A 17,500-nucleotide genomic window follows, 5' to 3' on the forward strand; every position below is an offset into this window, starting at 1 on the left:
ATTGAGATTCACGGCCATAAATACTATCTTCTGTCCAGTTCATCATTTTACACACGTCTCTTTTGAAATGTTGTTCTGCAAAAACAAACAAACAAACAAACAAAGCCCTATAAACCAGAGACCGCAGTGTAGAGAGAGATGCTGTGGGCCCGGTGTCCATGCTGTGGCACAGTGTCCTTGCTGTGGACCCGGTGTCCATGCTGTGGACCCGGTGTCCATGCTGTGGACCCGGTGTCCATGCTGTGGCACGGTGTCCTTGCTGTGGACCCGGTGTCCATGCTGTGGGCCCGGTGTCCTTGCTGTGGGCCCGGTGTCCATGCTGTGGGACCCGGTGTCCATGCTGTGGGACCCGGTGTCCTTGCTGTGGACCCGGTGTCCATGCTGTGGGCCCGGTGTCCATGCTGTGGGACCCGGTGTCCATGCTGTGGGACCCGGTGTCCTTGCTGTGGACCCGGTGTCCATGCTGTGGACCCGGTGTCCATGCTGTGGACCCGGTGTCCATGCTGTGGGCCCGGTGTCCATGCTGTGGGCCCGGTGTCCATGCTGTGGGCCCGGTGTCCATGCTGTGGGCCCGTTGTCCATGCTGTGGGCCCGGTGTCCATGCTGTGGGCCCGGTGTCCATGCTGTGGGCCCTGTGTCCATGCTGTGGGCCCTGTGTCCATGCTGTGGGCCCGGTGTCCTTGCTGTGGGCCCGGTGTCCATGCTGTGGGCCCGGTGTCCATGCTGTGGGCCCGGTGTCCATGCTGTGGGCCCGGTGTCCATGCTGTGGACCCGGTGTCCATGCTGTGGGCCCGGTGTCCATGGTCCTTGCTATTGTTGAGCCATGTCTAATTACTGGACACAATAACTGGGGGTAATTAAATGCAGAAAACACATTTCAGTTGAATGCATTCAGTTGTACAACTGACTAGGTATCCCCCTTTCCCTAATTCGATAGTGGAGAGAGTAGAAGAGGGGGGGGGGGGGTTAAGTGGGGCTTTGGTTAGGTGCTGATTTGGGTTGAGATAAGTGTGTCTTTGGCTTGGTGATGATGTGTGCTAATTGGGGCAGGCTAAGGGAGCAGCTAGCTACCATGCGGTGGTAAAAACCTGCAGTGTCATTTCTCATTAGCAGGATTATAACGAGTTGGTCAGGGCTACAGGAGAGAAGAGGAGAGGAGGAGAGGAGCCTTACACTAGGTAGTTAGTTAGCCTAGCGCTCCACTGAGAGATATGCCCAATCCCTGACAAGATACAGGCAGACTGCTAATTGTACCCACAGCGGGCTGGGTTGACATAGCTCTAAAACCAACATTTTAATCTATTTAACCCTTATTCCACCAGAGGCCATATGCATCAAGCGTCTCAGAGTATCTGATTTACGATCTGATTCGGGATCACTTTTGCCTTTTTAGATCACAATAATCTTTCAGATCATAGAACACTTTCTGGTTTACAGAAACGACCCAGGTCTGGTCAGGTCTCCTCCCAGCCCCTGCTGGGTTGAGCTGGTGTGTTCATATCAGCTAGGCTATGACCCAGGATCAGTTCTTATCCTGTGCCTGTGATGTTTTTAGGACTTTATTGAATAAATTAATACAATGTATTTACATTCTTTAGGTTTTTTTGGGGGGGGGGCTTGTTAAATCCCTGTAGTTTTATCTGAGAAATGCTGGTCTACTTACTCAACGTTTTTTGCTCAGAGGTCTGTCTCTCTGTGTGTGTGGGGGGGACGTGTAATGGTCTGTCTCTCTGTGTGTGTGGGGGGGACGTGTAATGGTCTGTCTCTCTGTGTGTGTGGGGGGGGACGTGTAATGTCTGACCTTATAATTAACATATTTATGGGAAGTGTTTTATAAACTCCATGTGACAGGAAATGAAGGTTCCTGGTGCATCAGACACCAGCATTGCAACCCAAATGGCACCCTATTCCCTAAGTAGTGCACTACTTTAGACCAGGACCCTGGTTAATAGTTCAGTATTTAGGGATTAGGGTGCCATTTGGGATGCTGATATGCCTCACCATGCAGTCTCCCAGCCAAACCAACCCTTAGCAGGCAGCAAACTGCCCTAATCCCCACAACCTGCTCCACATTACCCCTCCTCATTTCACCATGAGACATGTCTGGAACAGGTAGGATTAAACACACTTGCCCAGTCGAGTGTGTTCTTTCCCCTGTCGTTCAGCCTCGCTACATACCTCCTTTTTCTCTCTCTCTCTCTCTCTCTCTCTCTCTCTCTCTCTCTCTCTCTCTCTCTCCCTCCACCTCTCTCTCTCTCTCTCTCTCTCTCTCTCTCTCTCTCTCTCTCTCTCTCCCTCCACCCCCTCTCTCTCTCTCTCTCTCTCTCTCTCTCTCCCTCCACCCCCTCTCTCTCTCTCTCTCTCTCTCTCTCTCTCCCTCCACCCCCCCCTCTCTCTCTCTCTCTCTCTCTCTCTCTCTCTCCCCACCCCTGCCTCTCTCTCTCCACCCCCTCCTCCCTCTCTCTCTCCACCCTCTCTCTCTCTCTCTCTCTCTCTCTCTCTCTCTCTCTCTACCCCTCTCTCTCTACCCCCTCTCTCTCCTCTCTCTCTCTCTACCCCTCTCTCTCTCCCTCCACCCCTCTCTCTCTCTCCTCCACCTTCTCTCCCTCAACCCTCTCTTTCCCTCACCCCTCCAACTCTCTCCCTCACCCCCTCTTGCCCTCCCTCCCTCTCTTTCCCTCCCCATCCCTCTCTTCCCCTTCCCATCCCTCTCTTCCCCTTCCCCCTCTCTCCCCTCTCCCCCTCTCTCTTCCTCACCCCTCTTTCTTTCCCTCCCCCTCTCTCCCTCCCCATCTGCCTCCACCTTCTCTCCCACCCCTCTCTTTACCTCCCATCCCTCTCTCTTCCTCCCTCCCATCACTCTCTCCCCTCTCCCTCACCCCTCTCTTTCCCTCCTCCCTCCCCCTCTTTCCCTCCCCCTCCCTCTCTCACCGCCCCTCTCTCCCCCTTTCTCCCCATCCCTCTCTCACCGCCCTCTCTCCCCCTCTCTCTCCTCTCTCTCCCTCCCTCCTCCCTCCCTCTCCCACCCCTATCATTCCCCCTCTCTGCCTCCCCCTCCTCTCTCCCACCCTCTCACTCCCCCTCTCTGCCTCCATCTTCTTTCCCTCACCCCTCTCTCTCCCCTCTCCCTCACCCCTCTTTCTCTTTCCCCCTCCTCCCCCTCCCCCTCTTTCCCTCCCACCCCTTTCTCCCCTCCTCTCTCACCTCTCCCTCTCTCTCTCCCTCACACTCCCTCCTCCTCCCTCCCCTCTTTCCCACCCTCTCATTCCCCCTCTTTGCCTCCCCCTCCTCTCTTCCACCTGCTCTCCATCTTCTTCCCCCCTCTCTGCCTCCATCTTCTTCCCCTTCCCCCTCTCTCTCCCTCTCTCTTCCTCACCCTCTTTCTTTCCCTCCCCCTCTCCCGCCCCCCCATCTGCCTCCACCTTCTCTCCCACACCCTCTCTTTACCTCCCATCCCTCTCTCTTCCTCCCTCCCATCCATCTCCCCCCTCTCCCTCACCCCTCTCTTTCCCTCCTCCCTCCCCCTCTTTCCCTCCCTCCCCCTTTCTCCCTCTCCCTCTCTCACTGCCCCCTCTCCCTCATACTCCCTTCCTCCTCCCTCCTCTCTCCCACCCCTCTCATTACCCCCTCTCTGCCTCCCCCTCCCTCTCTCCCACCCTCTCACTCCCCCTCTCTGCCTCCATCTTCTTTACCTCACTCCTCTCTCTTCCCCTCCCCCTTTCCTCTCTTTCTTTTCCCTCTCTCTTTCCCTTCCCTGGCTCTCTCCCTCCCTCCTCCCTCCCTTTGTTTTCTCTCCCTCCTCCCTCCCTTTGTTTTCCCTCCCTCCCTCTCTACCTCGGGTCTGTAATGCTGTGTTGTAATTTATGTTGCAGTTTATTGACGGCCGTCTGGCCAAGCTGAATGCGGGAAGAGGCTTCACTGACCTGTTCGAGGAGGAGATCACTGAGGGAGGTTTCTGTGGAAGTGAGTGGCACTTCACTACGTTACACCAATACACCACACTACACTACACCACTACACTACACCATTACACTACACCACTACACTACACCCCAACACTACTCTACTACACCACTACACTACGCCACTACACTATTACACCACTACACTACACCACTACACTATTACACCACTACACTACTACACCACTACACTACACCACTACTACACCACTACACCACACCAGTATACTACACTACTACACTACTGCACCACTACACTACACTACACCACTACACTACACTGCTACACCACACCAGTATACTACACCACTACACTACACTACACCACTACACCATTACACTACACCACTACACCCCAACACTACTCTACTACACCACTACACAAGGTACACTACACTACTCTACTACACCCCAACACTACTCTACTACACCACTACACTATTACACCACTACACTATTACACCACTACACAACTACTACACCACTGCACTATTACACCACTACACTACTACACCACTACACTACACCACTACTACACCACACCAGTATACTACACTACTGCACCACTACACTACACTACTACTACACCACTACACTACACTGGTACACCACACCAGTATACTACACCACTACACTACTACACTACACCACTACTGCACTACTGCTACACTACACTACCACACCACTACACTACTACTACACTACACCACTACACTACACCCCTACACGACACCACCACACTACACTACTACACCACTACACTGCACTACACCACTACTACACTATACCACTACACCACAACGCTACACCACTACACTACTACTACACCACTACTCTACACCACAACGCTACACTACTACACTACTACTACACCACTACTCTACACCACAACGCTACACTACTACACCACTACACTACACTAAACCACTACTACACAACACCACTACACTACTACTACACTACTACTACACCACAACGCTACACCACTACACTACTGCACCACACCAGTATACTACACTACACTACTACTACACCACACCACTACACTACCACTACACCACTACTACACTACACCACACCACTACACTACACCACAACGCTAGACCACTACACTACTACTACACCACTACACTACACCACAACGCTACACCACTACACTACTACTACACAACTACTCTACACCACAACGTACACTACTACACCACTACACTACGCTAAACCACTACTACACAACACCACCACTACTACTACACTACACCACAACGCTACACCACAACACTACTACACCACCCCAGTATACTACACTACACTACACCACTACACTACCACTACACCACTACTACACAACACCACTACACTACTACTACACTACACCATAACGCTACACCCCTACACGACACCACCGCACTACACTACTACTACACTGCACTACACCACTACTACACTACTACACCACTACACTGCACTACTACTACACTACACCACTACACTACACCACACCACTATGCTACACCAACACACCACTACACTACACTACACCACTACACCACTATACTACACCACTACTCTACACCACTATGCTACAACACCACACTACACTACACCACTATACTACACCAACACACCACTACACTACACTACACCACTATACTACACCACTATGCTACAACACCACACTACACTACACCACTATACTACACCACTATGCTACAACACCACACTACACCACTACACCACACTACTACACTACACCACTACTAAATCGCTACACTACACCAGCACAACACTACTACACCACTACACTACTACACCACTACACTACACCACTTCACTACGCTACACCACTACACTACACCACTACGCTACACCACTACTACACTACTACACCACTTCACCAATACACTACACCATTACACCACTACACTACACCACTACACGACACCACTACACTACACCACTACTACACTGAACCACTACACTACTACTACACTACTACACTACACCACTACTACACCACTACACCACTACTACACTGCACCACAACTACTACACTACTACACTGCACCACAACTACTACACTACTACACTACTACACCGCTACACTACACCACCACTTCACTACTACACCACTACACTGCAATACTACACCACTACTACACTACTACACCACTACTACACTACTACACTACTACACCACTACTACACTACTACACTACTACACCACTACTACACTACTACTACACTACTACTACCACTACACTACACCACTACACTACTACCACTACACTACACCACTACGCTATACCATTACACCACTATTACATCACTACACTACACCACCACTTCACTACTACACACACTACACTGCAATACTACACCACTACTACACTACTACACACCACTACACACTACTACACTACTACACCACTACACTACTACTACTACTACTACTACCACACCACTACACCACTACTACTACTACCACTACACTACACCACTACACTACTACCACTACACCACACCACTACACTACACTATTGCACCACTATACTACACTACTACACCATACTACACCTCTGCACCATTGCACCACTATACTACACTACACCACTACTACACCACTACACTACACTACTACACCATACTACACCTCTGCACCATTGCACCACTATACTACACCACTGTGCTACACCACTACACTACACCACTACTACACCACTACACTACACTACTACACCATACTACACCACTGTGCTACACCACTACACTACACCACTACTACACCACTACACTACACTACTACACCATACTACACCACTACACTACACCACTACTACACCACTACACTACACTACTACACCATACTACACCACTGTGCTACACCACTACACTACACCACTACTACACCACTACACTACACTACTACACCATACTACACCACTGTGCTACACCACTACACTACACCAGTCCCATAAAATTCAAGTTATCAGCGTGTCTCATCACAATCACTTTCACATCTCCGTGTCTTTCATTATGTGTTCCTTTGATGTCTTGCAGGTAATTCCAAGTCTTATCAACAGTGGGTGCACACCGTCAAGGTATACAAAGATGATATGCAATTAAAATGAATTGAGTGTATTTTAGTTTAGTCTATCTCTCTGTTTAGTAAACAAAGCAAACTGAAGATGCTAAGAATGTGTTTTCTGTGTGATTTGATCCATAGAGAAAACACACTGTCCATACACACGGCTTATGTTTGTATGGACATTCAGACGTCTGTTGGGTAGTGTGGTGGATGGAAATCCTGTGTGTGTTTTTGTGTGTGTGTGTGTGTGTGTGTGTGTGTGTGTGTGTGTGTGCGTGCGTGTGTTTGTGTGTGTGTTTGTGCGCGCTTGTGTGCGTGTGTTTGTGCGTGCGTGCGAGTGTTTGTGCGTGCAAGTGTGTGTGTGTGTGTGCGTGCGAGTGTGTGTGTGTGTGTGTGTGTGCGTGCGTGCGCGCGCGCCGGTAAATGACAATTATGTGTTGTGTGTGTTGCAGAGAGGCGGAGCGCTGATCAACACTGCGGTGACCAAGGCAAGTCCAGCTGTGGAGACGGCCTATAGAAGGCTGGATCTACCATACAGTCCCTGACAGACCTCCTCTGATATGTTCACATACTGGAGCTGCTCTTGATTTAGTTTGGAACCACTGGAATAGTCCCAAAAGTGCAAATCAAGCACACCTCAAATACTTTCATATGGGACAGATATAACATGTATTTGTCTCATGTCTGGTCCTAACCCTAAGACGTGTATAAGGTCATACAGGTTTTCACTCTGGATATCTGAAAGGTAGAGTACTGAGATACTGGTAGATTCTGAAAGGTAGAGTACTGAGATACTGGTAGATTCTGAAAGGTAGAGTACTGAGATACTGGTAGAGTCTGAAAGGTAGAGTACTGAGATACTGGTAGATTCTGAAAGGTAGAGTACTGAGATGCTGGTAGATTCTGAAAGGTAGAGTACTGGGATGCTGGTAGATTCTGAAAGGTAGAGTGCTGGTAGATTCTGAAAGGTGGAGTACTTGGATGCTGGTAGCTGGTAGATTCTGAAAGGTGGAGTACTTGGATGCTGGTAGCTGGTAGATTCTGAAAGGTAGAGTACTGGGATGCTGGTAGATTCTGAAAGGTAGAGTGCTGGGATGCTGGTAGATTCTGAAAGGTAGAGTACTGAGATGCTGGTAGATTCTGAAAGGTAGAGTACTGGGATGCTGGTAGATTCTGAAAGGTAGAGTACTGGGATGCTGGTAGATTCTGAAAGGTAGAGTACTGAGATACTGGTAGATTCTGAAAGGTAGAGTACTGAGATACTGGTAGATTCTGAAAGGTAGAGTACTGGGATGCTGGTAGATGTCATTGTTCTACTAGGACTGTTCTAGTATTGGTAGATGTACAAAACCAGTCAAATGTTTGGACACACCTACTCATTCCAGGGATTTTTCTTTATTTTCACAATTTTCTACATTGTAGAATAATAGTGAAGACATCAACTATGAAATAACACACATGGAATCATGTAGTAACCAAAAAAAAGTATTTAAACAAAGTCTTAAACAAATCAAAAGATTCTTCAAAGAAGCCACCCTTTGCCTTGATGACAGGTTTGCACACTCTTGGCATTCTCTCAACCATCTTCATGAGGTAGTCACCTGGAATGCATTTCAATTCACATCTGTGCCTTGTTTAAAGTTAATTTGTGGAATTTCTTTCCTTCTTACAGGAGATAGCCCTATTTGGTAAAATACCAAGTCCATATTATAGCAAGAACAGCTTTAATAAGCAAAGAGAAACAACAGTCCATCATTACTTTAAGACATGAAGGTCAGTCAATCCGGAAAATGTCAGGAATTTGAACGTTTCTTCAAGTGCAGTCGCAAAAACCATCAAGCGCTATGATGAAACTGGCTCTCATGAGGACCGCTACAGCAAAGGAAGACCCAGAGTTATCTCTGCTGCAGAGGATAAGTTCATTAGAGTTACCAGCCTCAGAAATTGCAGCCCAAATAAATGCTTCACAGAGTTCAAGTAACAGACACATCTCAATAACAACTGTTCAGAGGAGACTGTGTGAATCAGGCCTTCATGGTCAAATTGCTGCAAAGAAACCACTACTAAAGGACACCAATAATAAGAAGAGACTTTCTTGGGTCAAGAAACACGAGCAATGGACATTAGAGTGGTGGAAATCTGTCCTTTGGTCTGTGAGTCCAAATGTGAGATTTTGGGCTCCAACCGCTGTGTCTTTGTGAGACGTAGAGTAGGTGAACGGATGATCTCCGCATGTGTGGTTCCCACCATGAAGCATGGAGGAGGAGGTGTGATGGTGTGGGGGTGCTTTGCTGGTGACACCGTCAGTGATTTATTTAGAATTCAAGGCACTCTTAACCAGCATCGCTACCACAGCATCCTGCAGCGATACACCATCCCATCTGGTTTGAGCTTAGTGGGACTATCATTTGTTTTTCAACAGGACAATGACCCAACACACCTCCAGGCTGGGTAAGTGCTATTTGACCAAGAAGGAGAGTGATGGTGTGCTGCATCAGATGACCTGGCCTCCACAATCACCTGACCTCAACCCAATTGAGATGGTTTGGGATGAGTTGGACCACAGAATGAAGGAAAAGCAGCCAACAAGTGCTCAGCATATGTGAGAACTCCTTCAAGATTGTTGGAAAAGCATTCCAGGCGATGCTGATTGAGAGAATGCCAAGAGTGTGCAAAGCTGTCAATGCAAAGGGTGACTTTTTTGGTTACTACATGATTCCATATGTGTTATTTCATAGTTTTGATGTCTTCACTATTATTCTACAATGTAGAAAATTGTAAAAATAAAGAAAAACCCTGGAATGAGTACAGTAGGTGTGTCCAAACATTTGATTGGTACTGTATGTGTGTGTGTGTGTTTGCTTTCCTGTGTTTGTCTCTGTATGTTTCTCTCTCTCTCTCTCTCTGTGTGTGTGTGTGTGTGTGTGTGTGTGTGTGTGTGTGTGTGTGTGTGTGTGTGTGTGTGTGTGTGTGTGTGTGTGTGTGTGTGTGTGTGCGAGTGTGCGCGAGTGTGTGCGTGCGTGCGCGCGCGCCGGTAAATTACAATTATGTGTTGTGTGTGTTGCAGAGAGGCGGAGCGCTGATCAACACTGCGGTGACCAAGGCAAGTCCAGCTGTGGAGACGGCCTATAGAAGGCTGGATCTACCATACAGTCCCTGTCAGACATATTCAAATACTGGAGCTGCTCTTGATGTAGTTTGGAACCAATGGAATAGTCCCAAAAGTGTAAATTCCAAGGCAAATCAAGCACACCTCAAATACTTTCATATTTATTTTATTTTTTAAATTATTTAACTAGGCAAGTCAGTAAAGAACAAATTCTTATTTTACAAAGCCGGCCTACCCTGTCCAAACCTTCCCCAAACCTGGACGACGCTGTGCCAATTGTGCGCCGCCCTATTGGACTCCCCATCACGGCCGTTTGTGATACAACCCAGGATCGAACCAGGATCTGTAGTGACGCCTCTAGCACTGAGATGCAGTGCCTTAGACAACTGTGCCAGCCCATAATTGGACAGACATGTATTGGTCCCATTTTAGGTCCTAACCCTAAGATGTATATTAAGTCATACAGGTTCTCACTTTGAATATCTGAAAGGTACTGGGATGGTGGGAGCTGGTAGATTGTGTGTGTTTGTGCTTGTGATGCCCTTTCCTTTGTGCAGTGTTGTATAGTTGACTTTCATGTCCAGCTGGGTAGGCTTTCATGATCGGTAGGCTTTCATGATGGGTAGGCTTTCATGTTCAGCTGGGATGACATTCATAATCAGTAGGCTTCCCATGTCCATCTCGGTAGGCTTTCATGATGGGTAGGCTTTCATGTTCAGCTGGGAAGACATTCATGATGGGTAGGCTTTCATGTCCAGTTGGGTAGGCTTTCATGTCCAGTTGGGTAGGCTTTCATGTCCAGTTGGGTAGGCTTTCGTGTCCAGCTGAGAAGACTTTCGTGTCCAGCTGAGAAGACTTTCGTGTGTAGCTGAGAAGACTTTCGTGTGTAGCTGAGAAGACTTTCGTGTCCAGCTTCAGTCTTTGTCTTTTGCCCAGGGGATGTTACACCAGAACAGTGTCGAATATTAATGGGGCATGTGTTTCTTTCTAATGTCTGTGTTTCTCATACAGGCCAAGAGTCATGCCAAGAGGGGCATTCGCAGGCTTAAACAAAGGGTGAGCTATGTGAATTCAAACCTCTCCAGGGCTTACATACACAAATAAAAAATTCTAATCAAACTTTATTTGTCACATGCCGCAGAATACAACAAGTGTAGGCTTTACCGTGAAATGCTGACTTACAAGCCCTTACCCAACAGTGCAGTTCAAGATGTGTGCATGTCACAAATGTGGACATGCACGCTCACACACGCGTGCACACACACACACACACACACACACACTGTTGGTTATGGAGTTTGTGCTCACTCGGAGATGAGTTTAGTTCAGGAGTGTACATGTTTACCCAGCACCCCTCTGGTTATAGCCTGTCATGTCATCCAGCCACAGCCCTAACCCATATTTTATCAATGATCCGCTGATTCCTTCAAAGCTAATGTTATAAGATGAATGTCTCCATATGCCTGATGGCTTTCGTTTGAACTGAGTGTCAGAGAGAGGCTGAGGAGAGGGGCGCTGGATGACGAACAGGTTCTCTCCAGGCTGTATTTTTCTGTTTTAAACAGATTTGACCTGACCACACTCAAAATACACATGTATTACTGGCTGTTATATGATCTTTTACATACAATGTGACACACTCACTTGAATAATTAATCTCTCTCTCTCTCTCTCTCTCTCTCTCTCTCTCTCCCCCCTTCTCTCTTTCTTTCTCTCTCTCTCTCTTTCTTTCTCTCTCTCTCTCTTTCTTTCTCTCTCTATCTCTTTCTTTCTCTCTCTCTCTCTCTCTTTCTTTCTCTCTCTCTCTCTCTCTCTCTCTCTCCCCCTTCTCTTCTCTTCTCTTCTCTCTCTCTGTCTCTCTCTTCTCTCTCTCTTTCTTTCTCTCTCTCTCTCCCTCTTTTCTCTCTCCCTCTTTCTCTCTCTCCCTCTTTCTCTCTCTCTTTCTCTTTCTCTCTCTCTCTCTCTCTCCCTTCTCTCTCTCTTTCTTTCTCTATCTCTCTCCCCCTTCTCTCTCTCCCTCTCTCTCTCTCAGGAAGAGGAGGAGGGTAGGCCAATCTGTTCAGGGTCTCCCACCAGCACCAAGAGTCTTTCGCCACGGAGAATGGAGAAGAAGAGACAGGTTGGTGATATAGACACACACACTATTCCCACAGTGCTTTCAGAGAGTATTCATACACCTTCACTTTTTCTACATTTTGTTGTTACAGCCTGAATTTAAAATGTATTAAATGTAGATTTTGTTGTCATACAATACCCCATAATGTCAAAATGGACATGTTTTTGAAAAATGTATTAATTAATCAAAAATGAAATGTCTTGAGTCAATAAGTATTCAAACCCTTTGTTATGGCAAGCCTAAAAAAGTTAACGAGTAAACATTTGCTTAACTAGTCACATAATAAGTTGCATGGAGTCTATGTGCAATAATAGTGTTTAACATGATTTTTTTAATGACTACCTCATCTCTGAACCCCACACATAAAATGAACTGTAAGGTCCCTCTGTTGAGCAGATTCAACCACAAAGACCAGGAAGGCTTTCCAATGCCTCGCGGAGAAGGACACCTATTGGTAGATGGATGGCGTATCAATACACCCAGTCACTACAGAAATGTAACCATGAGGCCAATGGTGACTTTAAAACAGTTACAGAGTTTAATGGCTGTGATAGGAGAGAACTGAGGATGGATCAACAACATTGTAGTTAATCCACAATACTAACCTAAATTAGAGTGAAAAGAAGGAAGCCTGTACATAATAAAATATTACAAAACATGCATCCTGTTTGCCACAAGGCTTTAAAATAATTTTGTAAAACTGTAAAAAATTTAGCAAAGCAATTCACTTCTTGTCCTCAATACAAAGTGTTATGTTTGGGGAAAATACAATACAATACATCACTGAGTACCACTCTTCATATTTTCAAGCATGGTGGTGGCTGCATCATGTTATGGGTATTGTTAACTTCTTGCTGATCAGTGGGACGCTACCGTCCCACCTGGCCAACATCCGGTGAAATTGCAGAGCGCCAAATTCAAATTAAATTACTATAAATATTAAACTTTCATGAAATCACAAGTGCAATACATCAAAATAAAGCTTAACTTGTTGTTAATCCAGCCGCCATGTCAGATTTCAAAATGTCTTTACGGCAAAAGTAAACCATGCGATTATATGAGGACAGCGCCCAGCACACATGCATAACAAATCATTTTCAACCAGGGAGTTGCGATACGAAAGTCAGAAATAGCGATATAATTAATGCCTTACCTTTGAAGATCTTCTTCTGTTGGCACTCCAAAAGGTCCCAGCTACATCACAAATGGTCCTTTTGTTCAATAAACTCCTTCTTTATATCCATAAAAACTCAGTTTAGCTGGCACGCTTCAGTCAATAATCCATTCATTGTCCCTCCTTCAAAATGCATATAAAAAGAATCCCAAACATTTTTAAAATGTTATTTAACCAGGTAGGCTAGTTGAGAACAAGTTCTCATTTGCAACTGCGACCTGGCTAAGATAAAGCGCAGCAATTCGACACGTACAACAACACAGAGTTACACATGGAATAAACAAAACAAACAGTCAATAATACAGTAGAACAAAAGAAAACAAAAAGTCTATATACAGTGAGTGCAAATTAGGTAAGTTAAGGAAATAAATAGGCCATGGTGGCGAAGTAATTACAATATAGCAATTAAACACTGGAATGGTAGATGTGCAGAAGATGAATGTGCAGGTAGAGATACTGGGGTGCAACGGAGCAAAATACATAAATAAATACCAGTATGGGGATGAGGTAGGTAGATAGATGGGCTGTTTACAGATAGGCTAAGTACAGGTGCAGTGATCTGTAAGCTGCTCTGACAGCTGGTGCTTAAAGCTAGTGAGGGAGATGTGAGTCTCCATCTTCAGAAATTTTTGCAATTCGTTCCAGTCATGGGCAGCAGAGAACTGGAAGGAAAGACGACCAAAGGAGGAATTGGCTTTGGGCGTGACCAGTGAGATATACCTGCTGGAGCGCATGCTACGAGTGGGTGCTGCTATGGTGACCAGTGAGATATACCTGCTGGAGCGCGTGCTACGAGTGGGTGCTGCTATGGTGACCAGTGAGCTGAGATAAGGCAGGGCTTTACCTAGCAGAGACTTGTAGATAACCTTTAGCCAGTGGGTTTGGCGACGAGTATGAAGCAAGGGCCAACCAAGGAGAGTGTACAGGTCGCAGTGGTGGGTAGTGTATGGGGCTTTGGTGACAAAACAGATGGCACTGTGATAGACTGCATCCAGTTTGTTGAGTAGAGTGTTGGAGGCTATTTTATAGATGACATCACCAAAGTCGAGGATCGGTAGGATGGTCAGTTTTACGAGGGTATGTTTGGCAGCATGAGTGAAGGATGCTTTGTTGCGATATAGGAAGCCGATTCTAGATTTAATTTTGGATTGGAGATGCTTCATGTGAGTCTGGAAGGAGAACCAGACACCCAGGTATTTGTAGTTGTCCACGTATTCTAAGTCAGAGCCGTCCAGAGTAGTGATGCTGGACGGGCGAGTCAATTAACGTTTATAATCAAACCCAAATACGCGAATAAATGATCAAATTTAAGATGTTATTGTCTTTACCGAGAAAAATACCAAAGAACGCGCTCTCATTCACGCGCTTGGAAACACTACAGACAAAATGGAAGCCACTTAGAAAAACTACAATTTCCCATAAACCATTCTGAAACTCTTTCTAGAGAGTTTTTGGGATGTTTTTTTTTGGGATGGTTTGTCCTCGGGGTTACACCTGCCATTTCAGTTATGCTATACTCAGTCATTATTTTAACAGTTTTAGAAACGTGTTGTCTATCCACATCTACCCATTATATGCATATCCTTCTGGGCCTGAGTAGTAGGCAGTTTACTTTGGGCACGCTTTTCATTCGGACGTCAAAATACCCCTATCCCAAAGAAGTTAAGGACTGAGGAGTTTTTCACGATAAAACATCAACTGAATGGAGCTAAGCACAGGCAAAAATCCTTGAGGAAAACCTTCAGTCTGCTTTCACCTTTCAGTTAGACAATAACCTAAAACACAAGGCCAAATCTACACTGAAGTTGCTTACCAAGAAATCAATGAATGTTCCTGAGTGGCCAGGTTATAGTTTTGACTTAAATCTACTTGGAAATTTATGGCAAGACCTGAAAATGGTTGTCTAGCAATGATCAACAACCAATTTGACAGACCTTGAAGAATTTTGAAAAGAATAGTGTGCAAATGTTGTGCAATCCAGGTGTGGAACGAGACTTACCCTGAAAGACTCACAGCTGTAATCTCTGGCAAAGGTGCTTCTACAAAGTATTGACTCAGTGGCGTGAATACTTAAGTAAAGGAAATATTTCTATATTTCACCTTCAATAAATGTGTCTAAGAACATGTTTTCACTTTGTCTTTATGGGGTATTGTATCGACATGGGGGAAAGAAAATAATCAATTTAATACATTCTTAATTCAGGCTGTAACACAACAAGACGTGGGGAGAGTATGAATACTTTCTGAAGGCTCTGTATGTCCTCTACCTCTTCCCATCTCTCTCTCTCTCTCTCTCTCTCTGTCCTCTACCTCTTCCCATCTCTCTCTCTCTCTCTCTCTCTCTCTCTCTCTCTCTCTCTCTCTCTGTCCTCTACCTCTTCCCATCTCTCTCTCTCTCTCTCTCTCTCTCTCTGTCCTCTACCTCTTCCCATCTCTCTCTCGCTCTCTCTCTCTCTCTCTCTCTCTCTGTCCTCTACCTCTTCCCATCTCTCTCTCTGTCCTCTCTCTCTCTTCCCATACCTCTTCCTCTCTCTCTCTCTCTCTCTCTCTCTCTCTCTCTCTGTCCTCTACCTCTTCCCATCTCTCTCTCTCTCTCTCTCTCTCTCTCTCTCTCTCTCTCTCTCTCTCTCTGTCCTCTACCTCTTCCCATCTCTCTCTCTCCTCTCTCTGTCCCTCTCTCTTCCTCTCTCTCTCTCTCTCTCTCTCTTGTCATCTACCTCTTCCCATCTCTCTCTCTCTCTCTCTCTCTCTCTGTCCTCTACCTCTTCCCATCTCTCTCTCTCTGTCCTCTACCTCTCCCTCTCTCTCTGTCTCTCTCCTCTCTCTTCCCATCTCTCTCTCTCTCTCTCTCTCCTCTCTCTTCTCTCTCTCTCCTCTCTCTCTTCCCTCTCTCTCTCTCTCTCTCTCTCTCTCTCTCTCTGTCCTCTACCTCTTCCCATCTCTCTCTCTCTCTCTCTCTCTCTGTCCTCTACCTCTTCCCATCTCTCTCTCTCTCTCTCTCTCTCTCTCTCTCTCTCTGTCCTCTACCTCTTCCCATCTCTCTCTCTCTCTCTTCTCTCTCTCTCTGTCCTCTACCTCTTCCCATCTCTCTCTCTCTCTCCTCTGTCCTCTACCTCTTCCCATCTCTCTCTCTCTCTCTCTCTCTCTCTCTCCATCTCTCTCTGTCCCTCTCCTCTTCCCCTCTCTCTCTCTCTCTCTCTCTCTCTGTCCTCTACCTCTTCCATCTCTCTCTCTCTCTCTCTCTCTCTCTCTCTGTCCTCTACCTCTTCCCATCTCTCTCTCTCTCTCTCTCTCTCTCTCTCTCTGTCCTCTACCTCTTCCCATCTCTCTCTCTCTCTCTCCTCTCTCTCTGTCCTCACCTCTCCATCCCTCTCTCTCTCTCTCTCTCCTCTCATCTCTCTCTCTCTCTCTACCTCTTCCCATCTCTCTCTCTCTCTCTCTCTCTCTGTCCTCTACCTCTTCCCTTCTCTCTCTCTCTCTCTGTCCTCTGTCCTCTCTTCCCATCTCTCTCTCTCTCTCTCTCTCTGTCCTCTACCTCTTCCCATCCTCTCTCTGTCCTCTACCTCTTCCCATCTCTCTCTCTCTCTCCTCTACCTCTCCTCTCTCTGTCCTCTACCTCTTCCTCTCTCTTCTCTCTCTCTCTCTCTGTCCTCTACCTCTTCCCTTCCCTCTCTCTCTGTCCTCTCTCTTCCCATCTCTCTCTCTCTCTCTCTCTGTCCTCCTCTACCTCTCTCTCATCTCTGTCTCTCTCTTCCCTCTCTCTCTCTGTCCTCTACCTCTTCCCTCTGTCTCTCTCTCTCTCTCTCTCTCTCTGTCCTCTACCTCTTCCCATCTCTCTCTCTCTCTCTCTCTCTCTGTCCTCTACCTCTTCCCATCTCTTCTCTCTCTCTCTCTCTCTCTCTGTCCTCTACCTCTTCCCATCTCTCTCTCTCTCCTCTCTCCTCTCTCTCTCTGTCCTCTACCTCTTCCCATCTCTCTCTCTCTCTCTCTGTCCTCTACCTCTTCCCATCTCTCTCTCTCTCTCTGTCCTCTACCTCTTCCCATCTCTCTCTCT

At 46.7% G+C, this 17,500-nt stretch overlaps 1 protein-coding gene across 1 annotated transcript in view; it reads left to right on the forward strand.

The window, feature by feature from the left end:
* LOC115125399 (DENN domain-containing protein 1B-like) overlaps positions 1-17,500 on the forward strand; it is a 259,940-nt gene that overhangs the window by 181,157 nt on the left and 61,283 nt on the right. Inside the window, exons 16-20 of the mRNA XM_065009257.1 lie at positions 3,873-3,963; positions 7,020-7,060; positions 7,500-7,535; positions 11,168-11,212; positions 12,189-12,275. Of these exons, the coding sequence (XP_064865329.1) occupies positions 3,873-3,963; positions 7,020-7,060; positions 7,500-7,535; positions 11,168-11,212; positions 12,189-12,275 (300 nt within the window). The remainder of the gene's footprint in view (positions 1-3,872; positions 3,964-7,019; positions 7,061-7,499; positions 7,536-11,167; positions 11,213-12,188; positions 12,276-17,500) is intronic.

Source organism: Oncorhynchus nerka, linkage group LG24, assembly GCF_034236695.1.
Source record: "Oncorhynchus nerka isolate Pitt River linkage group LG24, Oner_Uvic_2.0, whole genome shotgun sequence".
NCBI lineage: Eukaryota > Metazoa > Chordata > Actinopteri > Salmoniformes > Salmonidae > Oncorhynchus > Oncorhynchus nerka.